The 27795-nt window shown below is 40.4% G+C and overlaps 1 protein-coding gene across 2 annotated transcripts in view; it reads left to right on the plus strand.

The window, feature by feature from the left end:
• The first annotated feature begins 441 nt into the window (after positions 1 to 441).
• The window catches only part of ARHGAP15 (Rho GTPase activating protein 15), a 337681-nt gene continuing 310327 nt past the window's right edge, over positions 442 to 27795 (plus strand). The window contains exons 1-3 of one of the 2 annotated variants that reach the window (XM_010575190.1): positions 442 to 474; positions 826 to 886; positions 17783 to 17962. In XM_010575190.1, coding sequence (XP_010573492.1) covers positions 17798 to 17962 — 165 coding nt within the window. In that variant the 5' untranslated portion in view covers positions 442 to 474; positions 826 to 886; positions 17783 to 17797. Of the gene's footprint in view, positions 475 to 562; positions 664 to 825; positions 887 to 17782; positions 17963 to 27795 lie in introns of those variants that run through there. The other variant, XM_010575189.1, reaches the window with a different exon arrangement.

Genomic DNA, 27795 nt, shown 5'->3' on the forward strand with positions numbered 1-27795 from the left:
TTGGAAAGATACTACCGTTCCTTGCTAAAAAAAAGGCCACGGGGAAGGCGCTGGTGAAGGCATCTGCGGTGAAGGGGCTTTTCAAGAGTCCCAAAGGTCCAGAGCTACGTTTGAATCTGCTGGTTCTCTGGGTTCATCCTGCCTGAGAGGGACCGGTACGGTGTGAGGTGCTGGGAGAAGTGAAGCGGGGCAGCGGAGGTGTGTGCTTCTACTTCTCCAGGAGCTGCTTCATGGAGAAGTGTTAAAACAGAAAATCAAAGAAACAGAAGTGTTTGTCTGGGCGACCTTCACCAGGCAATAGTACAAGGCATTTTTTTTTTAAGTAGCAATCTCTCTGATTGGCTAGAATTTGCTATTTTGTAAATCTAAAGTAACAGTATGGTAAGTGTCATGTTTACTAAAGCTACATTTCAAAACAGCAAAGCAGATTTGTTGCAAGCGATTTATTTCAGTACTCAAAGGGTTTCACTGAAGGTAAGAAAAGGGAAGTTGTCTTGACGCTTAGAATCATAATCCCTTTCAGCATTTCCTTTTAAACCTCATGTTTACCTCCTGCAAAAACTAACCCTCCCTGTTTGTTGCAATTTTAAGAGAGGACCTGCTTTCATACTTTAAAGTTTTGTTCTTTATCCAATCCGGAAGAGTTTTGCACTAAACCTGGGTGTAAGTTGCTCACTGGGGACATGGTTAGCTTCTGCTGTTGCAGGAAGTGGTTTTATTTTACTTTTTTTTCCTGCTTACTTTCTATCTTTATGAGCTGCGGGAGATTAACCTAAATGCTGTCTACAGACATGTGACCTAGATGTTTTCCGTTTTTTGAAATAGTTAAAACTGTTGCTGGTTGATGGCAGTTTGAGATGAGATGACGGCGTCTGTGAGGCTGTAGGTAAGGAACCTTAAATTCATCTTAATGCAGTTTAGGAAACCTGTTGCTAAAGATTTTAAAATAATCATAACCGTGTGTATTTTGCTTGCATTCAATACGGATTATGTTAATTACACAATTATTTCTATTGGCATTTGTGAATTTGAAAGCAATGAGCAAAACTGTAGAGGGTACCAATATGAAACGATGTTTTAAAGGCAAAATTTGCCTTCAGGATCTGGTAAATCTGTTGCATCCTATGCAAGAGGCAACTGTATCAGACCTACTCTAGTATCCCAAACCATTTATCACTTCTCATATCCTTGCTAGTACTAACTAGTTGTCCCAAAAGGTAGAAAAGGCTGGTGGCACTGGCTGGGAAATGAGATTAGATCAATTCTCCCAGCATTTGCCTTTGCCGGGTGCAGTTTAGCACTGTTTGATTAACTGGCTTCCCTGCTGGTGACCACGAGGGAGGTGATTAGTGCTGTGGGTACTGTAAAAGGTAGTAGAATGGTAAGCGTAGCTATCTAGTCGATATTCTGTATCGCTAGAGACTGAAGAGATCAATAGAGGGATCTCTTGCCCTCCTCAGTATCCAAAAGTTTGGTACCGCTCTATTATTCATCAGTGGTGCTAATAGGAACAGGATACAGGGAGGCAAAAAGGACATTGTACAAAAAATATCCTTGGTTTGTCTATGGGCACCCTCAATGCTGTTCCTCATGGAGCTGTTCAATGGAGATATCCCGGTAGCATGTTTCCTGCATGAGGCTGTTTAGATCCAGGTTAATTCCTCCTCTGCTTCGGAGTTGGCCAGAAAAAGGTTGTCTGTCCTGAGTCCCCATCTCACTTGAAGCTTTTTATCAGAAAAAAATCACTTCGCATTGCCATCAGTGGGCAAACACTGCTTTCTGGTCTTCAGAGCCTTACAAGGAAATAGTAATTTAGGAGGATGTTCAAATAACACAATATAATGCTTTGATTATGGGCCACATAAAGCAGAGCCAGAACTAACAAGATCTGTTGTATGGTGAAGATTTGTTTTCCTGCTAACGTGTAGTTTGCTGCAAACTTTGTGACATGTACTCATGTTTGTAACTGATAGCCTTATCGTAAGAAGCAACTTGGTTTTCTTTTGGAAATATGGGTCAGAGTTGAAAGATAGCACACGTGGCTTGAAGCTCATTTTGAAATCGTGCATACTAACTGGAGACAGATTTTAGCGTAGTGTTATAAGATTACATTTCAAATTTTCTGTACTTTTTTGAGAAAAAAAGCTGTCCCGCCTGCATACACAAATCAGCACAGACAGGGAAATTGTATAAAAAAAACATGTTCTCTTCCTGGGCTGTGTTTGTAGTGGTTTTTATGTTACTGCTGCAATGTCTTAGCATCATTTGAAATGCATTTTCCACAGAGCTGTGAGATTTGGTAAAGTAGTTTGAATTCTGAGTTATTTTTCTTTATTTTCTCCCTTCCCTGCAACTTACCTCTTTGTGTCCAAAGGAAATTCATTTAAAAGCAGCATCTCTTGTTCACTTTACCTCTCAATCCAATTACATCTGTAACATACATTTGTTCATTTTCTTTTCCAAATAGAGTGAACAGCTGAAGCACTCTATATTTTAAAGCTCCTGCTGTACACTATTATTGAATTACAAAAAAACCCTCGCCTTTTGTGGAAACTTCCTTTTGCTTTGATAGAAGAGATACCCTAGCTTGGAAGAGATACTCCATCTTCTTCCGACCAAGCACGAGCGTGTGGCCCCCACGGTAGCCCCTCTCATGGGGGCTGGGATTGCCAGGACAGCAAAGGAAAGATCTGTATCAGCCCGCGGTCTCGGGCATGTTCTTCCCCACCTGGAGTGAAGCAGGAACCAGAAACTAAAATGGTGACGGAGACACATTTCAATTCTTCTCCCGATATTTGGGTGGCACCCCACCACAACCTCCCTGATGTAGGGCTAGCTTAATTGAAACTGTTGTCCACAGCTCTGGTTTGGATTTCTCTATCTGTTTCTGCTCCCAGGAGTTATTACTTCTTTACAGTGACGAGCTTCAGGCCAGGCTCTAAAAAGTATTATCCCACACAGAGGGATGGAGTGCCCACCGTGATCTCCAGTGCTGTAGTGAGGGTGGTTTTTGCTGTGCTGCTCAGAGACTTCAGCTTGGTTCTCTGCTAAGCAGTCCCGCAGACTTTTAGCAGTGGGAACTGCTGTATTATGGCCTGTTTCTACTGAGTCACGTGGGGCTTAGTGGGTTATAGGCAGCATCTTCTGAATTTTTTGAAGGCTCACAACATGTAATTCTGATGCTTGCTTATTTTCTGGACTTTTTTTTTTTTTTGAGATGCTTCTGTGCCGTGTCAGCTCAATCAGTGTGAGTTGCTAACCATTTAATGCATTGTTAAAGTCTGCATGCTGCTAAAAACTTCCTCTCGACATTGGAGAAGTCTGTCAGTGCTTAGGTGTGTCCTTAATTAGACATCTGAAATGTGGCCGTTGTACAGAATGTATCTTAGTCCTGTACAGGTGTTGTCTGGGCTTATCTCTTTTAAAGACAAAACAAAGCATCACTTGAGTTCTAGCTAAAGTCTCTACATTTCACTTTTCTCCTAAGACTTCCACATGCATGCATCAAACTTATTTCTTAGTGCTGCAATGACAGAAGCTGGTACTGGTGGATACCATCTATATGAAGATGCTTTGATTGTTTTCCTGGGTTCACTTGTTGATAGGATTAGTCCTGAAAAAAACAGATGGGATAAAATTTTGGCCCAGCTTTTGACCACGTATCTTCCATGATAATTCAAGTTCTCTTCAGAGCACAGCAGCAGATTTCTTTAGCTGGTTACACAACCTGCACAAAACTGTCTCTTTTCCCATCCTGTGGTGACTTGCAACAGCTTTTGTCACCATCGAACTAATTGCTGTAATGTCCTTTTAGTCTCAGAGTAGGCTGAAGGCCCTGCTGCCTTCAGCTTGCTCACAACAGCACAATTCCCTGCTGGGTGTGCATTTGGGAACCTGTGAGGTTGCTCTGGGTCAGAAGGCATTGGTGTTACCTGCTTCTGAAACCTTCTCATAAGTTTGGTCTGCTTCAACCAGCAGTCTCAATGAATCTTAATTTCACTGACAACTCTCTTATTGACATCTGAAGGACAGAGGTGGTTGTTTCATTGCCGTGCTGGATGTTAAGATTGTGCCTTCATGCACTCAACATGCCTTTGTCGGTCTTCTTGCTTTGAGAAATACTATAAAAAAGTTGTTTTGGAGACTTACTACGAAACAAACAGTTAGCTCCTCATTTGCACAGGAACTTCCTCAATGCAGATCTATTTTCATTTTAAGAGTAAGACCTCTTATCCCAGAAGCAGTGGACCCATCATCTTTATTACAACTTGAAAAACCTTGGGGTGCAAACTTCCAGGCTGGCTGAAATAGGAGAAAAACAAATGCTACTGGATTTTTTTTTTTTTTTAAGAAGGCTGTCTGAATGAGAAAAGCAGGCATTAATTTTCTCAGTGTGGATACTTAGATGTTGCAAACTGACCATGGGGCAAAGCTAACTTATGCTAGAGCTTGGTCTGCGGATGCAGCCAGGTCATGCCGGCGCAGATTTTCTGTGCATTATTGGCTCATGCTGAAGTCACCTGGAAGTGTTGAGGTCTGGCATGTGTAAAAGTGAGTCCTGTTTGCCAGAAACTAAGAACCCCAAATTCATCCATGCTTGGAAATTTTGGCCTTTGTCTCTTCATTTCTCTGTATTTTCATTCACCTTACTTAGCATGAAAAAGAACTGGTTTGGGAATTAAGTAGGAAAGCTATCAGAGGGTTAAACAGATACTGCTATTCTCCAAATTAGCTTCTAAACTTCTGGGGGTATGTGCACATTACACAGTAAAATACTCACTCAGACAGTGCACAGATACCTACTGAAGCATTTCTTCAATAAATTAACTAAGCAAGTTTGATATTGCTACGGTTAGTGGTTTAAGGTTGTTTAAGACACAATATAACACTTCCTCACTTCCTGCCATTTGAGATTGTCAGGTATTAAATCATTCACTTGTAGTTAAGCCGGTTATTGTGGGTTTGTACTGTGGTTTTTCATGAATATTTCTTCCAAAGCCTGTGCCTGATATACTAAACAGGCACAGTCCTTGAAGAAATGAACTTAAAGTGACTTTTGATTCCTTCTCCGAGACATCCATCAGTTTTCAGCACAACTGCAACCTGATAAGAGGGGAAGGCGAGGCAAGGAGGAAGAAAAAACAGAAGTGCATGTGGCTTAGAGCCGAAGAGATGTGCTTTAAACATGTGCTTGCTCTGTTTCTCATTTCTTTTCCTGCCACACCCTGAGCCAAGCCACCACTGTATTTGGTGCTGAATCAGATACCGGAGCGCCTATCTGAAGCACATACAGAAGTTCCTCCCAGGCAAGGCACAGTGCTTAGCACCTGTACTTGTTTGTCTTCTGCTCAGGATGTTACTAAACTCCTTTCCTTTGTGGGTGAGGAGGGAAATGACACATATTTTTGTGAAGATGGTTGAAGCTCTGGAGTTCTGTCTCCAGGAGAGTCACCTCCATGGCTGGTGGGGCTGTCACCAGCCTGCTGGGTGTCGGGATGCTCTCGGAGTTTCTGGTGCCTCTGCTGCAGCTGTGGTTCAGGAGGTACCTACTGCCGGACCGGCCAGATGTCTGCTTGGGACAGCGGAGTTGGAGGAACTGAGTGGTCCCCAGTGGGGCAATGGACCCAATGCTGGCAGCGCGTCCCACCGGTTGGGGCATCCCCAGCCCACATGGTGATGTCGGCCAGAGCCAAAACCACACACACGTCGCAGGAGAGACTCACCATAACAACACGGACACCCACAGCAAACACCAGCAGAAGCCTCCCTGGGCTCTCTCAAAACGCATTTCTAGTGCATAGCTTTGCTAGAAATGAATCAATGTTTTCCACTAGGAAGGTGTTAAGTCAGACTTTCCAACTGGCTGGCCTGCTCTGACATGTGCTGCCTTCTGTGCTTTGGGCTGAGTAGTGCTGTGGTTTGATCTAGAAAGATTATTGTTTCTATTATGAACAGTACACTGCATGCTTAGTTACTTTATTAGCAAAAAGAGCAAAATATAGTAACCAGTAGTAAAAAGTAATCAAATTCTTGTGATGATTTTTGGACTAGGAGGTGACATTAATCCACCCACTCTTCCTGGAGTGGCAAAGGAAGCGGAAACAGCCCAAGTAAAAGCATGTCGGTTCCTCCTTGTTCATTAATCCTAGGCCCTGGCAAAGGCAAGAAGTGCCCCCAGTCTTAGCAGAGGCTTAGAGAAACTGGTCTCTTGAATCCATTCTTGACTTTCTTTTGGACAGTCTAGCACTGGCTCTGGATTGAGCAGTATGCAGTCGTACAGACCTGAGACCTTCAGAATTGCTACACAGAGATTTTAATTGGAAAACTTCTTTTCTAGTTTTAATTTTCATCTAAAGTTTGGGTCTTTTTATAAAATCTTCCCTAGAGTGCACGTACGTGAAGAGAGGGACTCTATCAAGGTGTGGAGCAAAAACTGTATAAAATAAAAGAACGAAAAACGTTAAACGCAGAGATTTCTTACCAGACTTGTATCATGCACCAAGATACAGATGTTTAGGGAATAAGGTTGATGCACTGTAAGGACATTTTAACTTTACGTAGGACTGCAAAGGCTCACTTGAGCTGAGTGCAGCAATTTCAGCCAACAACGGTTTTGAGGAGTCCATCAGCTCTGCATGTTGCCACGTTACCTAATGAGCCCACAGCCAACAGAAAATGTAATACATACTCGTTAAGTATTTTTGCTCTTAGCAATGTTGGGGGCAGATGAATGGCTGCCGCTCTTCTCACTACGACTGCTGGTGTTCACACGCAGATCTGGCACCACCGCACTCCTGCTGTCGTCGCTGCTGACTCTGACTGCTTCTACCAAGTGCAGCACATCTGTGGTGGGACTAGTGGTGCAGGTGGGCTCTGGTCTCCTGGCCCACAGAAGGCATGCATACAAGGTTTCTGGAGTCATCTTGAACCACCTTAGTGAAAAAAAGTTTTCTTTGGTCCCTCCCAGGGACCAAAAAACGTACATTTGCAGTAAAAAATTTAGCAAGAATTGGCAGAGCCTATGCTCACCCTTCTTGCATAATCAAAGAAATGATATTTTTGACACCACAATACCATTGGTATTTCCCCTTTGCTGAAAGCAGACATCTTAGCTACGGGATGTGATATCGGATACTGTCACGTAAAACAAACGCCTTGGTCTTCTCCCTGCTTTGCCGCGTGGTGCTGAGAAGCAGCGCGGTGGGGCAGGCACTCCTGCTGCTCTGGGCCACGGCAGAGGCGGCTGGTGCAGAAAACAACCCAGGGGCCCCATAAAATGCAGAAGAGGGGCTTGCTCGATGCAAGCCACAAAGAATTTCCCCTTCTAGTTCCTGCTGCAGCTTGAAAGTTTTCTCCTAAAATTGTAGGTGCCGGCTCTGCTGCGTTTCACAGCAGCGTCTCTTACAAGAGCAGCACCAGGAGCTCTGCAAAGGAAAGTGGAGATGGAGTGTGGGAACAGATTAAAAGTGTCTGGAGCTTTTTTTTTTTTTTCCCCCCTCAGATGGGAAGTGGGAGCAGTGAGAAGAAGTAAGGGAGCAGCTGCAGGATCACAGCGCAAAAACTGCTGCAGATATGTATGGAGGAAGATTGAGAGAGGGTAGGAGGGACCGTTTCATGTGCACAGCACGAGGAATCGAACGTTATCCTGGGGAGTGGGAGGGAGCGAGTCTTGCTGTCCGAATAAGGGGCAAACCTCTTGTTGTAGACACTATTGAGGCAGGCAGTGTCAGAAATAGTTTTATTATAAGTTTTAAATAAAAAAAAAATAGTTTTGTTATAAGGTTTTTTTTTTTTTAATTTATTTTTAAAGTCTAAGAAGCTGTAAAGCGTTTTCTATTCAATAATCTCAGCATCTCAGTTTGACAGACATGTCTTCTGTAGGATGGTGGATATACAGAACTGCAAAATGGATTAAGACACGGCAAATGTACGCTTAGACTACTAAGTTGAGGGACTCTAAGGCACTCTAAGAGGTTAAAGCAACTCCTACTGCTTCACCAAAGGCTTAACAGAGCTCAGGAAGGCTTTTTTTTCTAGGGAAGGGGATGCTGCTGCTGTAGGAACTAAGGACCGGGAGGCAAACTGAGGCACGACTTGCAACTGCCCCAAGTGTTCAGTAGTGCCTGAATTAGAGGTAGAGCGGGATAAAACTTGTGTATAGTCTTACTCGGCGATGAGTGTGAGGTGCTTCTTCCACCGTGGATGGACCACTGGAGCATGAGCCTGTACATGAATGTGGTGCAGGTCACAAATGTGCTGTAATGTCCTACCCGAGCTGACCTTGTGACAGCTTGTTTATATAGCCGCTGTCAAACTGAAACTGAAATTTCTGTTGGCAGAGCTCTGAAATTTAGAACTTATAGGAAGTTTGTTTCTTCGGCTATTTGCAGCAAGCTTTCAGGCATTTAAAAAATATTTTTCTAATACATCAGTTTGTCTTGTGGTACCAACTCTTCTACTTCTCCAGAGAGTTTGGGCTGTTCCAAAATTACCCTCACCACATGTCTAGTTCAGGTAAGCATGGAAAGTTTGGATGAATATCCGAATCTCTGTGAGGAGAAGTTCTGCAAAATTGAGCTGGAAGTATTTCAAGCAGTCTTACTTTGAAATTTCTGTCACTTCTGCTTCTGCTTGTATCTGTAAATACTGCAAGAATAACCTTTCCCATAGTATCTCATCACTTCAGATCTGGCAACATTAAAAGTAACAACACTTTTCTGAACATTTAGGCTATAGGAACAGATTTCTTTCAAGCACCGGAGAAAATTTGTGATTCTTATGTGATCTTCCTAGAGAAAACATTGGATTTTTTTTATTCAGAATTAGACAGCTTTAAACTAAAAAGTTACCGTGTGACAAGCATCATATGCAGGTGTAAAATGAGTTCAGAGCTGGTCAGTCCTACTTGCGGTGGTTGGAAAGCCATGACTCTACTCTGTACTTGCCTGCGGTATATAAATGTGCAGCAGAAAGGAAGGAGGTAGAAGGAAATTATCTTTTCCTCATGTTAGGTGAGGGCAGGTCAAGAGTAACCAAGCATTCCCCTCTAGTACTTCTCAGGTCTTTTTTGGTGTTAAATCAAGTAAATTGTTACAAACTTTTATGATGCTGTAAACTATTTGCTGCCGTTGGTCTAATGTCTAAACTATACTCGTTTGGCTGTTCAGTGTCATAGGGTTCATTAGAAATGTTACGTATCAGATTATATTCAAGTTTGTTTTTTTAATACTGTGTATATATGACCAATATTCGTCGTTTGAAAGATTGTAGTCTAGCTTGCACAGCATGGAAAATGGAGGCAGGTGTTGCGGATCAGATGCACTCCAGAAAGAAATGAAATGCGCTGCCAGCAGGAAGACCTAGAAGTAGCGATTTTTCCCAGGCATGTTCTTTTACATATTCAACTGAATTTCTACTATGGACGACTGTTCCCAGAACATATGCAGGCCAAACTGTACACAAAGGATACTTTTAGCTTCAAGTTCCACTTGAAACTGAGATATTAAATTGACATAGGAGTGGTGAAAATAGACTCCATTATGCTATCCCATATGATATATTGGGACAGATGAACTTTTGAAACAACTGTTACCTTTCCGGAGACCTTCACATGTAATATAATCAAGAAACTAAGTGATGCAAGAAAAGACATGACCATATGCAGTCACTTGCTGACTTGAAGAAGCTCTTTTACCCTATTGCGTGTGGTTTTGTTGTTTCTAATAATATCCTAGCAATATTTCCTAGCAAGCTTTTATTTGTGCAGGGAAGTCCTGTAGATAGCAGGTCATTGAGGATTACAGAATTAGAGTTAGATCTGTAGAAGTGGATTTGTAGTCATTAAATATGGATGTGAAGAGTTTGTCATTGTATCTGCACAGCTTTGGAATAGTAACTGTCTCCTATTCTCTTCTCTTTCTAACGCTCATGCCATTTCTATCCAGATAGGAAAGCATTTCCAGAGACAGCACATCTCTGCCATATAGGGTACAAGTAGCTTTTCCAAATCCCTGTTTTCCTTTGTCATCTGATCCAGCTATTTTTAAAGGTCTACGTATAGCAGGGAACAGGTCCTGGGGCTTTCAGCTGTCGCAGAGTCATAGAATGGGTTGGGTTGGAAGGGACCTTAAAAATCATCCCCCCTGCCATGGGCAGGGACACCTTCCACTAGACCAGGTTGCTCCAAGCCCCATCCAACCTGGCCTGGAACACTGCCAGGGATGGGGCAGCCACAACCTCCCTGGGCAACCTTCTTCACTAAGCAATCATCTACAAAATTTCAGAATGACACAAAGGAGGACCTTAGCTCTATGCTTAAATCCTCATTGACAGCCATTGCACATCTATTGAGATTTTCTGTCTTTGTGTCTCTCATCATCAAATCCTCGAGAGAAATTGAGCAACAGTTTGTAAAGACTAATAATATTTCCCCTGAGACTGTATATTTGGTTGAAGACATTTTGCTGCCATCTGCTAGAAAGTGGGACTCGCCATCATCCTTCTATTATTTTATTTCATCCTTTTAATTTTTTTAATTGTGTAAGGTGCTATTACTAGTTGAAAAAATAGAAAAAAAACCCTACAATCTTCATAGCAGAAAGCCACTCCTATTTTTAGCACTGCAGTCAATGGGCAGGAAATCACTGAAGCATCAAACTGTAACAGGCTGTAAGTTACCGTGCAGTGCAGGCTCCACACCCATGCGGATCTGTGATGTACTGTAAGTAGAGAATCACATATTCCTCGTATGTGTAGTAACTATCAGGAATGAGAAATGAAGTACTGCATTTTAACACTTTAATTCTTAGGAACTCAGTCATCAGAACAACCTTAGAGTATGTTCTTAGGCCCAAAATTAAACATAGTTACTGCTGTACAATGGTGCAAGTCTTCCCTCCTGCAGCTTGTTATAAAGTGTATTTCCATTACTTTTGCTTTGTTGCAATTCCATGAACTTCAGTGGGTTCACTGTGAACCTGAGAGCAGGATCAGGCCTTTACGACCTGTCTGGAACCGCATATCCTGTATTGCACAAACTAGGAGGAAATTGCTTTAAATGATAACACACTTTATTCCTACTGGATATTAAGCTGGTACATGAGATTTCTATCATGAGAATTATGTAGTTATTATCCAAATGTTACTGTAAAATATAACCCTCTCTTAGCATAAGAGAATAAACTGAAAAGGTTGAAACGGTCATCATATCAAGGGTCAAGTTAAAATCTTAAGGATAAAAGATTCTAAACAGCCTAAGAGTTCTTTAACAATGATGCTTGAAAATACTTTATTTCTTGTATTGGGCTACAACCTAGGAAGTCTGCTATGATTTGGGCCAAGCTGTGTCAAGAAATTTGCCTTTATGTGCGGCCTTCATAGAGATTGGATTATATACCTCAGAGCATGAATAAAATTGTGAATAACAGGCTGAGCAGCGTATTCCATATATGTAACAGAGAAATGCTGGGCAGGGAGATATTGCTACGAACAAAACAGAAGAGATTTTTTACCCTTCTCTTTGACCACAGGAGAGACATGGGTAGCTGTACATGTACATTAGAGTTGCCTGAAAAATTCAGTGGGTCATTTCTGGTTTTATTTGCAGAAATCCTCAAATGCTGGACTAGAAAAGAGTGACTAAAAGGCCAGCTTTTAGACACATGAGGTAAGATGACCTCCATGAACCTTGCGCAGTGTGTTGTCTGTTCAGCGGGACACCACCGAAAGTCTAATATGGCTGCAACAGGTAGAAAAATTAAAAGGACATGTGATAATTAATGCTGCTGAGCGTGGCTTTTGTAGGACTTCAGAAGTATCAAGTAACTCACTGATGTTTGCTGATAAGACTGCAGTTTTTGTTGATAAGGGAGACTGTGCTGTTGAGTTTAGGACATTTAACATTTTACGGCAGACTGAACTCGCCAAGGAATTCTGTTTTATTGTCTGTCTGATATAAAAAGATAAAACTGGAGTAAAGACTGAGGCAATGGTGATGTAGCGTCATTCCTGATCTCCTGCTTTGACTAGAGATATGACTGATGGTTGAAATTAATGCTAATTCCTAAGTACAATTTATTCTGGGCTGGATGACATCTTTCTGCAAAGGAAGAGGCATAGGAATGTTACATCTGCTTTGTATTTGCATTACAATGGATTTCTCTGTTTTTCTAGTACTCGGATAAACTGGCTTCAGGACACTTCTGGGCAGCAGCCCAGGACACCGTATCCCTCAGCAGCCTTCGCTGTTTGTGTCCGTGCCCTGGGCGTGGATGTGTGACGTGTTAGCTGTGAGAGCAGCGTGGTGGGGACGGTTGAAAAAAAATAAAGACACAGCAGCGTGCAGATAAGAATAATTGCAAAAAACCATGCGGCAGTTTACTTGTTATCCCCTCTCTTTACCTGTAGTTTTTTCATCTGTCCCCCTTTATATCCATCAGTTGTGTGTTTAAGCACTTACTGCCCCTGAGCTGTACTTCAGCGGAGATAACAAACAGTGTAGCAAAGGCTAAGAGCAAAACCCAACAGCAGAAATGTTTACATAGGTGTGTTGATTTTAAACACTTTTCACAGGCACAGCAATATGTTTTCTCCTTTACAAGAATGCTCTGACTCACCACATGTGTGGCATTAGCTTCTTTTTTCATTACTTCCTCTTCCATTTTTATGGTTTTTCAGGCTCGCAGGTCTAGTGTAATGGTGAACCTAGTGTGATTTTTATTCTTCTGTAATATTGTTGCATTTGGTTTCAATGGATGCTCTTCATGTACAGTATGCTCTTCAGCAGAAGATTGGAATTAGTGAATGTAACAAGAAGCACTTTAATTTTGCAGTGTTTTCATGTTACTATGTTGAGCACTTTTGTGTTCATTATGATTCTGACGTGATAGTGGTGCATATGTCATAAGGAGCAAAGTTGGAAGATATAGAAAGCTTATTTTGAAAAATACTGAAAAATATATACAACATTTTCAATCTCATAATCCTGAATAACAAATATAACAAATTATATTAATCATGGGTAGATTTTTTTCCTTTCTTGGATAAAAGGGCTTGTTACAACTACTTGGTACAAGTTGCTAATGAATGAACGTTTGCATTCTGTCTTTCACTGTACATAGCTGTAGGAAACACAGGCATACCTCAAGCCAAAATTTAGAAATACTGCTATCCTCTTTTTTCTTGAAGAACTAACACTTTGCTTTGCAGAAAACCTATATACTAAGATTATTGATACTGTACCCAAACTCATGAAATAAAGTTCTTGGGTAATACTGGTCGGTTTGCTCATTATATGATCAATTTCTGAACAAAGCAACATGCCTAAATGGATTAAAAACCTGATAAATGCAATATGAAACTTCCTCTACCTCCATGAGCTGCTGTAGGAGAGGAATACTTACTGACTGTTACTGTGTGACAGAACAATAATTAAGCTACCAAAGACATAAGAAGGGCAGCAAGATGAACAATTCACTTTCTTAATTTTTGCTAAAAGATAAAAAGTATATTTTTCCTTTTTTCATGGAAATTATAGATAGCAAAGGGAAGGGGGTTTTTGTTTTGTTTTTCATTGGGAAGTTAACACTGTTACTTTGTTTCCTTTATTGTGTCTTGTCTCTTTTCAAAGAGAAAGGGCAGAAAAGTATTTTTTCCCATTAAAGGAAAATTAGAACTTATTTAAATAGTTTCACTGTTATCAAACATCAGGATTTTGTGAAAACAGTTTTTAAATGTTACAAAATGTTAAAATGTTACCAAAAAAAATGTTCTTGAAAATAGTTTTGCCAAGACCCAGCACTTTGTGAGGAAGCCCAAGATCTGATCTCTGCAATTTGCTGTGTTATTCTTTTAACCTGGGCCCGATTCTCAGAAATGGGATGGCTTTACTGTGTGTACAAATTTGCATTGCAATAACCTTTCCATTTTTCACCTCTGTAATACTCATGACTTCCATATCACATGTTTGAAAGTAAGTCAAGTGTACATTTAGAAATCGGGGTTTCAGGATCTTAACCATTGAGCTGCCAGACGTGTAAAATGCCATTTGACTATTTAGCAGCCACCTCACGCCTGTAGTTGGTGTCTGACCTCTGGCTTCAGCTCAACCCGATCCGCTGCAGGGATGCTGTGCTCCTTGCTGGAGCAGGCTTGTCTCCACTCCGAGCATCCAAACACACGGACCAATTCAAGGGAAAAGCAACTGGAAGTGTTGATACACCGAGGCCGATAATTTAATTAAAAGTACGAACCCCTTCTTCCCTCAGTGAGGGCTTTTCAACTCCTGAAGTTGTCTCCAAAAATGGCTGTGTGTGTAGGACTGAACTGATTTTGCTGTCCCAGCCAGAAAGGTGATTTTGTCCCTTCAGCTCAGCGGTGTTTCTTGCCCCGTAAGTAAGCTGATCTACCCGCGTCTCCAGCAATTAAAGTTGTCCTTTCTCACATGCAGCGTAATTCCCCCCCCCCACTCTATGAATCAGTTTTCCCTTCCTGTATCACCCATCCAACCTCATGTCAAAGATTTCTCTGGTACCTCTACTGCTCCCTGACTTTTTCCTACCCTTATCCCATCTGCTGCTTCTGTTCCACAGTGCCCTGAAAATGCTACTTCCAAAAGGATTTTTGGTGTGGTCCCCTGTCCCCTTTCTCTTAGGTGAATGCCTTAAAGTTAGGCTGCGCCTTTGCTCCAGAAACCCTATAAACAACAGGGAGGGGAGGGGGGTAAAGTCTGTCTTTGTTTAATGCCTTTCTCCAGCAAATCAACCGCAGGAGGTTTCAAAACTAAAATTTATATCCAGATGCTAACTATTTGCCAAAAGGCAAATTAGCTAATTATATAATGAACATGGAGTGCCTCACAAGCAGTTGCACAGGGCTTGGCAGCTCTGCCTTCCAAAGTACGTGAAACGAATTCCCCTGCAAAACTGGCCCAAACTTGGCCCAGATGCTGCTAATAACAGTTTGGAAGCACCACAGCATAAAAGCATCAGGTAGGATCCTTTTTCTATTTTCTGTTAATATTTTTATTTGTTTCCTGACTGTCTTCCCCTCTATTATTTTTTAAAAGTTGAAAAGAAATAATAATAATAATAATAATAATAATAATAATAATAAAAGAGGGCAGAGTGTGAGTACCACCAAATTCTTCTTGCAAATGTGAATGCAAGGCCGTTGGGTTTGTGGAGCTCATATTCAGGGTGCCATCTACTGGCATGCAGGACAGATAACGCTGTCAGGAATCTTAATGGAATTGGGACAGCAAAGGATTTCTACCTGGAAATCCTAAGAGAGCAACTTTTGTAACTTGTACCTTTCTTACATATTCTGCAAGGTCTCCTTCATATTCTGCAGGATCTCACCATGCTCTACACTAAGACAATTAAATCTGGTGGTGGAAATGTTGAGGTTTGGGGTTTTTTCTTTTCTTTTATGGTGGTTCCTGTAATTTTAGCACCTCAGAAAGTTTCCTTGTAATGCTCTGATGTGTGTGAATTAGTTCCTTTTGGGGGGAAAATTAACTAAGATTCAACGAGATTAGAATAAATGTTTCCAGAAGTCTTTGCAGACCTGTCATTTACTGATTGTGTTCCTACTTGAGATCCAGGGCATGACTTTGTCATACTATTAAACTTTTTTATAGCACATCATGTACTGACAACACCAGACAGAGCCTACCTAATTAAACTCATAATGCTCCTGAGAAGAGATATGTCAGAGTTTTATAGGTGGGAGATTTCAGAAGAAAATCTGAGAGATGTGCTCCAGCCAAACATTGGATCGGTGACAGAGCCAGTGTTGCTCTCGTCTCTCGAGTCTGATCAGCTCTCCAGCCTGGAGCCTACTGAAAATCTGTTGAGAAGCAATTTTGATTTGATACCAACACGAAATACAAAATGGTTTGACTCTCCAAGTTTAGAAGGAGGAAAAAATCATTTCCTAGTTAGAGCTGCTGCAGACCTTATTGCCAAAATGGCAAAGTGTCCCTGCGACATGGGTTTAGCGGGGACTGCTCCGAAGGGTGGTGAGAAGTGTCTCAGGGAGGGAGAACACACAGTGCCGTCTACCAAAGGTCCACGTAAAGAGTTTTCCCCAGTGTCATATACCAGCTCTGCAGCAGAAATAGATATGCATACTCCTGAGTAGCAGGAAACAGCTTTAGCCAAATTTTTCTCCTCTCTTTCTGGGGTTCAACTTCTGTAGTGATCCTTGAGTAACTAATTCAATGCAGGAAACAGCCAACAAGCATAAGCTTTTCTGTTGCTTTTATTAAAGTTAGTGTTTCTCTCATGGCACGTAATGTTGATTGAATAATGGCTAATACTGAAGAACCTTCTTCTTCTCATTTCTCTCTTCAAGAGTGCTCTGTTTCCTAATGTTTCCATATCTCTGCCTGTATGAGTTTAAATCCCTCTGAAGATATTCAGAAGCCTTCTGGACATGGTCCTGGGCACCCACCTCTAGGTGTCCTCTACATCTAAAGCAGTTTCCTGCAAGGAATTGGTTTGTCAGGTCCAGGAGAGGGTGAAACTATGGGAGCTGTGTCTTTCCACCAGCACAACGGCTGTGGTCCTGCCAGAGACGTGCAATAACACTCCTCGTCTCCCTCTGCCACCTTCACACCAGTACTGTATCTTCCTCTGCTCTGATACCTTCCTAGAAGTGGACTTTCTTGAAATCAGGGAATTCCATCTTTTAGAGTCTTCAGAGGTTGGGGAGCTGTCGCTAGAAAAAGTTGTGCTTTTCAAGCCCATTTGAAAAATGCTGATTTTCAACAGTTTATATTGTAACTGCACTTAAATGGATTTCCATTTCCCTGGCTCCATAGTTGGGAAACCAGCAATTCCAGCTTATATAGTATCTCTTCCTTACACATTTTCTCATATGGTTATATGAGAAATATAAATAGCAAGTTTTCTTGTGACTCTTACCATATTACTTCACCCACGATTTACGTAGGATAGTGCCACACTGAACTAGGGGGAAGGAAAATAGAGCAAGTGTTGTGCATCGCTGTCCTGATGTTTTGTACAGGAATTATAAAGCAACTCTTGCTGATGAAAAATGTTTTGGGAATTTGAATAACTAGAACGGAGTTTGCTGAGTTGCACTAACACAGAGAGAGGAGGTTGAACAGCAGCACTGCTAGAGAAGGTAATAATTCTGTACAAGTTGCCCTGGGTCCCTCCAAGGGCTTGAGAGCTGAAGCGTTCAGCCATTTCTTCATTTCAAAATTTTAAAAATGAACAGAGAAATAAAAATCCCACCCGTGACATTGGTAGAACTGTAAAAATTAATTTTATTAGACCAGGGTTTAAATTTAGGACACTAGCAGGGTTGCAGCGTGGTCCTGTAATGCACTTGTAACATGCATGTATTGAAGTGTGGAGGTAAGATATGTTAATTGGCTTCACAGCATGTCGTTTTCCTTTGCAAGATTTAAAATGTGTAGCGTGAGCAGGGCCAAAGACAAAGTGTAGTGGCTGCCAGCTGGACGTGACAGAGGCTTGCAGGGAGATTACACCATAGAGGAGAATGGCTTTTGAGATAAGGATAATCTTTTACATAAACTAACTCTTCCAAGGCAGTTTGGATGTGTGAGTGATAAGGACAATAATAAAACTACAGGCTGACACAGCTGATAGTTATCCTGGTGTTCAAAGATGATCAAGATCTTGCCAGCAAGATAACTCAGCTTCTTCTCCTGACTACAGTGACATATAACTGGCATTGATACATTTTTGTATGAAGGGTACCTAGATTAATGCTCTTATTTTATGTTCTTCAGGTCAACCCAGTAACCATGGAAAGGTCTACAACTTCTGATACGGCCTCTGAAAAGCCTAATCCTTCCCACCACAGTACGGGGGCTGTTCAAATGAGGATCAAAAATGCCAACAGTCACCACGATAGACTGAGCCAAAGCAAATCTATGATTCTGTCTGAGAATGTGAAAGTCACTGAGCCTGTAAGTAAAATGCTCCTAATATTTTCTGAGTCTTCCAATTTTTTTTAAAAACTACAAAATTATCTTAAGTGGGGTTAAGATACTGGTTTCATGATCAGCCCTTGCAAGGAGGGATTTAAGGGCGCTAATACATTTTTAGGAGTAAGGCTAGGCATTAGAATAGCAATTTTCCTTCAGTGAAAGACAGAATTTGGCTTTGGTGGCCGTGATCATAGCATCTACTCAGCATTTCAACTCTCAAGTGTTAGAGTACTTAAGTACAGCTGCTGTAGAGAATAGCACTTACGGTATCAGATATAGGTCACAATTTCTCAAAAGGCAAACTTTAAAAGCAGACAAAAGAAAAGAAATGGAAATTACAACTCTGTAAATAAAAAGCAACTTTGTCCATAACAAAAATGGGTCTTGCTGTAAGAATGAATGAATTGTAAAAAGCCAGACACGGAAGTTATTATTTTAATAGTTTACAGAGTTGAAAGAGTTGAGTCATTTTTTATCCATTGCCATTTTTTTTTTTAAATTAAATAGTTAGTGATGAACTCTATTGCCAGTTGCATCCCTGCCCCTGTACTCCTTCTGAGATACTAAACAAACTGATTGGTATGAGTCTCCCCTGGTTAATTTTCTTCCATAATGGTGGCAACTTGCAGCTGAGGCCATATGATGTTACAAAATTATTTATGCAATGTTAGCCACTTTTTGGACTCCAGATCCATTTTATTCTCAAAGAATGCAAATGAGGGGGAAAACTCTGTTAGCTGGGGACAGAGTCCCAGGTCTCAGTCACTTCTCACAACCATGCCAACCGTTAATTTTTTGTTTTGTTGATGTAATGGATTCCTATGAAGTATTCAGCTTTCTAACAAAGTTATTAAATGGAGGAAGCCTACAATAACAGCTGTATTTTCTTCCCTTTTAACTCAAAGTTGAAACTCAAAATTCAGACTTATTTAGAAATACAGTATATTCATTTAGAAATACAGTATTTTAATAATTAATTTCTCTGGTATAGCTTAATTCATTTCACCTCATAGTTCTGGAGGAAAAAATTTGTTTGGATCTTAGCAGCTGATAGAATACTCATTTACCTTCTATTTAAACGATATTGTTTGCCTCAGACACACTGTACATGTTTCTTCCTTTTTATCTGACGTGAACTCTTCCTCCATTACAAACCTGAAACGATGCTTATAGTAATTTACTGGGAATACTATAATGTATTATCAGGAAGAACTGTACCTTTGAAAAAGTTTAAAAGTTAAGTATATTTAATGATGCCTAACATATTTTATTGGCTGTGTTTAACAAAAGGCACTAGGCTGCAGTTGTTTTTGACAAGCATGAAAACATCACAGCATGAGACTGCAAAAGGAATTATGTAGAGAAATTACAAGTGATCCATCTCTCAATGAATTATCCACCTCAATAGCCTGCAGAACTCAGCTACCAATTAACACCTACTTTATTACATGTTGGGATGTACTTAATAACTTTCATGTGTTTATGCACTATTACCTTGACTGATGCCTCTTGTACAATTAGGCATAATTGGCATATCAATATGCAAAAGTTAAAAGGATTAACCCTCTTAAAACTAATGAGCATTTCTGTATCCAGCTGCTAAATGAGACAAAATTAGCATTTTTCACTTTTGGGCAGGATTTTATCATGCAGTTTCTCATTGTTGATATTACCTTGTTACATAACTTTAGTTTTGGGGATAGTATGCTGGACTGTTACAGAGCAAGGGCTCTAAAAAGTTAAATTAGACATAAATATTCACTGCTGCATTCCAATAACCATAGCAGGTACAATATATGTTCATTGGCTGAGAGCTGAAAAGTTGCTTTGTGTTACATTTGTTTAGTAGCTAATTATATAAAAGCGGAATTTTACTGAGTATATGTCATTTTACCAAGCAAACTTGGCTCCGACATAATAGATTGAAAGCTTGCCATGCTACTAATTTCCTTTCTATTTCAATTCTTTTCATCTCTTTTTGCCATGCAGAATTTTCTGACTAGATATTGACAGACTGAAAGTGTTTTGGCGTATTTACTTAAATAAGCCTCTTAAAGTTGTTTGCTAACGCCCAAACTAAAAGCAAAATTCCTGAGGATCCAAACGTTTTCAAATACATGTTTTAAATGTGATGAGATTCAAGCTAAAAGACCAGCGAAATATCAATTGCATTTATCAACTGCATACTCATATATCTGAATCTGTGCATGTGACTCGTGAAGGATTTTGGGGAAAGTAATGGAGGAGAGTAGTCTCTGTCTGTCCAAGTGTCTTGAAAAAGCAGGGTCCAACTGATACACACACACACATACATATGTGTGTGTGTATATATATATATATTCACATTTAGTAATCTTGTTTTAAAATTTGTGATGCTCTTTTCCAGTGCACTTATATACACAGTCTTCACTTTTGCATTTAAAAGCACACAGATCCCTGCTAAAAGACATGTATTACCAGTATGTTAAGCACAGCCAATTATTTTGTGCTAGAAGATAAAAAGGATTTATCCTGATTTTTCAATCTGGAAACTTTCTGTTTTCAACAGTCTGCCTCTGTTTGGATGATGGATATAATCTGTCAGGTATCCACTGATTATGCTTATTTTCTAATTTACATTGACTGACTATTTTTGTCGTATCATCAGAGAGATTTTTCTCTTTAAAAACTAGAAATAGCTAATAGGGGACTCCATATTACTTTTTTGCCACCCATATTCGGCATGTGCACCATACTCTACGTTCTATTAATAAATGGGTCAAATCCTTTTTACTCAACTTATGCAAAACCTACTGACTTCAGTGGATTAAGGCAATCAGCATTTGGCACATTTTAAACAATCAATAGAAATATTTATTTCTCAAACATATTTGAAAAAAAAAAAAAAAAGAACGCTCTGGACAATAAAGGGCAAAAACCAGGCACAAAACTAGAAAGATGGCTGGTGATTTATCGAGAAGAAAATACGTAATTTTCTCTGAGGGATTTGTTGTATTCTCAAGCATTTGCTGTGATGCTCGTAAGCACACCTGGGGCTATACATATGAAGGTGGACAGATTATTTTCTATAGTGTGACAAAGAAGGATATGCATCATACATCAGTAGGGCCATATGCACTTGTGCATTTTATAGTAGTGAAGATGCAAATGGGGAATGCATAAGCTAACCGATGCAAAAGCTAAATGCAGATTCTTGGGGGTTTACGTTATTTATTTCGATGGAAATGCTTGAGCTTTGTGCAAAGGTTGAAATTGATATTAATGTAGAGTTTAAAGAGCACAAATCACGAAGCTGGACACAGGCTGTGGTAAGCAAGGGCTCGTTCTCTGCTTAATGTTAGTGTCTGAACTAGCAATGTAAATGAATATTTGCTATTTTCATCTGTTAAACCCCAGGGAAGTGCATTTTGCTTCATTCAGAACAACTTCAAACAATGAAATGTCTTTTTTTATTGGCGTCTATATTAAGAATTAGAACCTATTTAGACATTCCAAAATGTTAATGTATTAAAGCTTTTTCTGATTAGGTTAAACAAGCTGGTAGGTTTATTTATCTCTCTAATACATTATCAGGGAAACGGGAAGCAATCTTCTTTTGTTTCTTACTCCTGTGATCATAGAACACTTGCCAAAGTTATGGCTAGCCAAAAAGACAGAAATAAAATTGCTAAAAATATAAGCCTTCTGTTTAGCAGAGTTTTTGAGCCATATTTTGAAATTGCAGGGCTTGTACATGTTTACTTCAAATCAAGCTTATAGTCAAGTTTGAGGCTTTGTTTGTATAGATTGTCCTGAAGTAGATCCTGATATTTAATTAAAATGACACTAAATCACATTGAATTGATAAGACTTGGCATCTCAAACAAAGGTAATTGCCCGTATTGGTTTTGTACAAAAATAGAGCTGCTTGGAAAATGTGCAGCCAACACAGACTGTCAACTCCATTTATAGATCAATATGTGAAAACCATTGATCAGGCAGGCATGTGTAACAGTAACACTTTGCATTTATTTGTTGTTTTTATACCATGTTAAGGCTTACAGGATTATCGGCTTCCAAAATATTTTGACTTCCTCGTAAATATGTTATCTGTTTAATGTTAATTACCAGACAGGCTCCAGCCCTCTTTTAGAGTATTTTCAGTTTCATTGCTATGGGTAGTTTTAGCTGAAAATGGATTATTTCAATCTCTGAGAGATCATCAGAGCTTCTTTTAGAGTATAGTTTATTTAGGGAAAGTTTTTGAGGATTCTTCTTTTTTTTCCCCAGTTTTCTTTTTTCCTGGAGGAGAAAACAAATCTTGACAAAATATTTCTAAAAGCAGAAAACCTTCTCCTATCATAGTTGTATACATTTGAGGTGGTGGTGGGAAAATATTCTCTTTATTGTGTTCTAATAATAACTGCCCAGGCATTATTCTCTGCAAATTTTATCGTCATACACTAGTCCATTATAGAGGCATCTACTTTTATCACTGTAAGGAAATAGCTGTGTTCCCTTCAAGGTGTTACACAAATCATAGAATAGCACTGGGACAGATGCAGAAAAAGGTATGAGCCTCCCATGACAGGTGTGGTAATTGTTAATAAATGCAAGCTTACACCTTGTTCGCTCCAAATATTTCAGGGTAGGTATGAAAGCAGTGAGTCCATAAACACAGTCCAGTTTTACTTCTTGAATGTGAATATTGTCCAAGAAAAAAAAAAATAATCTGCTGAGTAACATTAGTTGTTCTCCTTTCTAGTGCAGGAAAATGAGAAATGAAGTGTGTCATATGTGCCCTTACTGTATTCGAACTAGTTTTGTGCTTTGAAAACCTAGATCTGCTCTCTGGTGTGTGTCGTGCCTGCAGACTGACTCGCTCGGCCCTCAACTCCAGATTTTCAGCCATTTCATGTGTGGGTCCCACCTGAGGAGCTGCTCCGGCTCCGGGGCAGGGGTCCTCAGCCTGCACTGGGCACCGCTCCCACGTGTGCCCCTACGTGCTCCTCTATGTCCTACATACCATAAACTCCTTTGACTTAGAGGCTGAAAGTAGAATATGAATGCATGAGAGTATTTTAGGGTTCAGTTTACCTTCAGTGAGCAATTTTTCTCAATGGAGCAATGCAAGTTGCCTCGCAACCCTTTTTCAGGATCAACATTTTGTGTGCAGGCTTATTTTCAGGCTCAGAATGAGCCTTTTGTTTTTCTGAGTAATTTTTTCCCTTTTTTTTCTTATATATGCCCTGTGAGAAGGTACTCTTTATTGTATATTTGTACTATAGCACTTCAACTGAAATAATCTTGGCTAAAACAGAAGAAGTTAATTTTATTGTTAAACTCCCCATTTATTTCTCCTCCAAACATTCTCACTGTACCATTTCGGCTGCGTAGCTTAGGCAGCATCATAATGAGATCATAGAAAAAAGAAATAACCAGCACCTATTTCTTCTTAAAAGTGAGGATAAATTCATTTCAGCTCTATTAAGGGAGTGGTGAATGTAACTGGTTTGGCTTCCTTGTTAAACCAAACTGAAGTTCAGACGAGATATTATATGAGTCGGAATTGCTGATTTTGACTTTTACTCAGTGTGACAGAAGGGTAGAAAAAAGGTTCAAAAACCTCCAGGTTTTTTTTCCTTTTTTTTTTTTTTTTTGCAATCTTACATTATCTCATGCTGTGAAAATCTTTACTCTATTTACCAAGCACAAATTAGTCTTGCCAAAGGTTCTGAAAGTTTGCTACTTCAGCTTAGATCCTAAAACTTCAAAGAGAGATGCAACTCCACAAATTAGTGTATGTATGTGCTCTGCCATGGCTATTTTAACTTGAACTTAACTAAATTCGTTTATAATTTAGTACTGATTGAACGCTGCCATAAACGTACACGGGATACATTTTTTAAAGTTAGTCTTCTGATTACTAATTTGAATAAAAAACTCTAACCTTGTTAGCATCTGGACTTATTTTCATAATAACAACCCCTTCAGAACCTACAAAGTAATGAATAATTGACAACAAATGAAATGTTTTGATAGTTGTCGGCACAAAGCATGTTTAATGTTTTGTGTTGCTTCCTAGCTAATTATGTAGATGACACATTTGTCAGACCTTGACTGCCATTAGAAACGTGTTTCCAGAGGGGAGAAAAACAGGCTATTCATAGAGTAATTAACTAGAATGCTCAATGACCTGTGAGAGATTCAAATGGCTGCCAGTTCAGACATTGTTTTGTTACAGAAGCAGAGGGGTAATTAAAATTCCAAATTACAGTGCTATGATGAAGCATTTGTTTGTTGACAGTATACTCTTACTCTAGTTTGTTAATTCTTTTTTAAATTGCTTCTAATCCATTTTATAGCTTTAGGAGTTCCGTCTTTGAATTTACTGACAACTAATATTATGGTAAATTGTTCTTTGGTGGAGTACTGCGGGCTTGGCAGTTTCATGGGAGCACAAGGTGGGTGGGATAGAATTGCTGTTCTTTCCCTAAACTGACATACCATGTGCTGTCATCGAGACGCGGCTAACGCGGCACATCTTGTGAAATGATATGTTCATAATTCTGCGTTAGGGAAGATGTCTAGTTAGGGGAGGAAATGGTTCAGATGAAGTAATAATAATCAAACAAATTGAGGAAGGTGTCCTAAAACGTTAGAGGAAAAGCCCTGATAGGTCGGTGTGAGGATGACCGTGGGTTAGGTAAGCACTTCGGGAAGCCGAGGTCTGCTCGATAACGGAGAATCGGAGGACAACCATCCGCGTGAAGAAATCAAGCACAAAATATGAAGAATGGGGCGTTTCATGAGACTCGACCGTATCTTTGCCGACGCCCTTCGCAGGCAGTAAGGGACACGACAGGAGAAGACGTCTTTTCTCCTATAAACGGGGACTCTTTGCAAGTCCAAAGTGTTAAAGTTCTCTAAACAATGAATCAACCGCGAGGCCGAGCGAAATATTTATTTACTTTGCCAAAAGTGAGAATACGGTTTTGTTAAAGCGATCTGACAGAAGTAACATGGTGTTTGATGCAGGAGAGCTGACAGCGGCATGGAGTGAGCGCTGATTATCCTGAAGACACTGTCAGCTAGGATTGATTTCCACTTTCTCCGTTTATGTAACAGTTCCTGTAATACAGCTGACCCCAAATCACGTTACCTTGTCATTTCCCTGCACGGATCAAGAAGAGATGAGCTGAAAATAGCTAGGCACTGACCTTGAACTTGCCAGAAAAGTGAGAAGTGACAGTGGGGGAGCGAGTTGCAGCCGGCGGTCCCCGCACAAAGGCGCGGGCGGGTGCTCTGCGGTTGCGGCAGCACAAGGGGGCAGAGCAGCACTAGAGATTACAGGTGAAGCAGCTGATGCTACAGAAGCAGGAGGCTATGCCAAATGGCTTGGCTTTTTTTCTCCCCCCCCCCCTTTAAAAATTGGGGGGATGCTAGCTAGAAGAGCGGCTGGCCCCCAAAGGTTGACGTTGCCATCAGCCGGCGCTTGAAAATACAATTCTTCGAAGCGGCGCTTAAGAGTGAAATACCTTCCGAACGGAATGCATTGCTAGGAAGTTTTGCATCCTCGCTGTGAATATCTCCCCGTTGTTTTCCTTGCATCTAGTGAAAGAATGCAACATTTGTATTATCATTAATAGAGTTGTCTACAATTTGGGGGATGTTTGTCAAGACCAACACGTTCCTCAGAGCCTGCAAATCCCTTCCATTTTCATGGAAAGCATGGTGTAAATATTTAAAAAATATTTTTAAGCTGATAGGACAAAGTAAAAAAGGGTAAAAAAAATAGAGGGGGTGTTTTTTTCTTCAGATGTGGCATTTCTCTCTGTTGTAATGTATAGCTTGGGGGGGGGAAGAAAACTTAGTTGTGAAAATATTATTTAATTTGCCATCTAAAAACCTTGCTCCACTTCTTTTGTTTCATATTTTCTTTTCATCTGGGCTTGCCTCTTCACAGCCCTTTTTGTCTCTGAGGCTGGCAGTGGCTGTGGAGACAGGAGATGCCAGTGCTGGCCCTTCTCAAGGATCCGGTGCTTTGGGATGTCCCCCCTTGGGGCGAGAGCTTGGGGCAGGACCAGGAACGCTGTACTCCCCCTTTAAGGTGTCTGCCCAGAGTTCCCACCTTCATTTGGTGACACCAAGGCACGTGTGACTTCTGGAAAGGCGATGATGGGCAGTCCAGCCCAGACCCTGCTCTTCTGCCTAACCAGTTGATGGGTCCCTTAAAACGTGATCCTTTCCCTCAAGGGAACATCAGATGCTGTGGTGCAGGGCGGTTTGAGCACTCTTCCCTTCAATCCAATGCTACCTACTGTTCGCTGGCCCTTTTAGGTATCTTTGGAAAAGCAAAGCAGTATTGCATTTCTTTCCACTGGCGAATCCCTTTTTTGCTTCAAGATATTTAGGGAAGTAAGCCATGGTTTTCCAAACCGATAGAAAAGCAGATAAAGAAACACTCAGAAAATATCTTCTGGGGTAGTGTTAGTAGTTCTTCAGAATACGCAGGGAAATGCAAGGGGTAAATACATATTTCTTGTTTTGAAATGATTGATTTTACTGTCATCTATAGAATACTAGAGGAAGTCTAAGCTAATGTCAATTTTGGCCTCATCACATAAGATGTGATATCTCGTTCAAGAGCAGAGAACAGGTGCTGACTGAGGTTATCATTTCTCAGTCGTAACTGGTGAGTGGTGCTGTGTAACCAACAAGTTTGGAAGGAAAAAGGAAAAAAAGACACCTCCCCTCCCCTTAATTCTTTCTATCAAAAATGTGCAAAGATTATGAATTTAATGTAAATGAGGCAAATTGTAAGAACTCTAAATGTTCCTCTCCTTTGTCTTAGCTTGTTCAAAGCCAAAGGACAATCATTGGGTTGCATCAAGTGCTTGTAGCTCAAAACTTGCTTGTTCCAAAACTCTGCAAAATGTAGCCTTTCAGCTGTCCTCGTAAGGCAACTGAGCAGACTAAGAAAACCTAGACATGAGGTTTTAACCAACCAGAACCCCCTGAATAGTATTATTTTCTGTAATTTAACATTTAATTCAAATTGCGACGATCCCAGTGCTTTTGTATCATCATTATTTCATAGTCCATTCCACACATCCTTGTGTTTTTTGCTAGTAGGAAAAACTTATTTCCTGCATCTGTTCTGACTATGCTTCTCAGGCTTCTAATTTTTCTGCTGTTTTATCCTGTAAACAGTGGCACTCAAATATATAGACATGTTAATGATGCCGAAGTTACTACCCTGATGCTAAATGTCCCAACGCCCTAAAAAGCTACACCTCTGCTTCAGGAATGAGATAGCAACATGCCATGATGTTAGAAAGACAATATTTTGTATACGTAATATTTCACTTGGCTTCCATGGTAGCCTTCTGTTGTATTTATTTATTGCAAGCAAGTGGAGCAGGAACTGGATTGGAATTTGTCATGTTTCCCTGGTCCCAGCTTGGACATTGGCCTGCCAAGAGATTTTTAATCCCTTCTTCTGTTTCTCTACCTGTAAAATGGGGCTGAGGGTGATGCATAGCTCCTTTGCACACACTACAGGGTCTGCCTCAGAGCTGGGTCGACTGTCACGTTTCAATCACGCACATTACGTTGATAATTCTATTATCGTCATATTAACTCTGTTAATTGAAATAGAACTATTCCACAATTATGCTAGTGTAACTGAGAGGGAAACCTGGCCCCAGGTCCTGTACATTTTGCTTATCTATATTCTCTGTGCTTCACTGTTTCACTATTTTTCATCAAAAAAAGTCTTGTTTTGGCTTCATCATTAATCAGTTCTGTTCCCTTGATTCTATACCCACGTG

This window comes from Haliaeetus leucocephalus, unplaced genomic scaffold (assembly GCF_000737465.1).
Source record: "Haliaeetus leucocephalus isolate CR32 unplaced genomic scaffold, Haliaeetus_leucocephalus-4.0 Scaffold451, whole genome shotgun sequence".
Taxonomy (NCBI): domain Eukaryota; kingdom Metazoa; phylum Chordata; class Aves; order Accipitriformes; family Accipitridae; genus Haliaeetus; species Haliaeetus leucocephalus.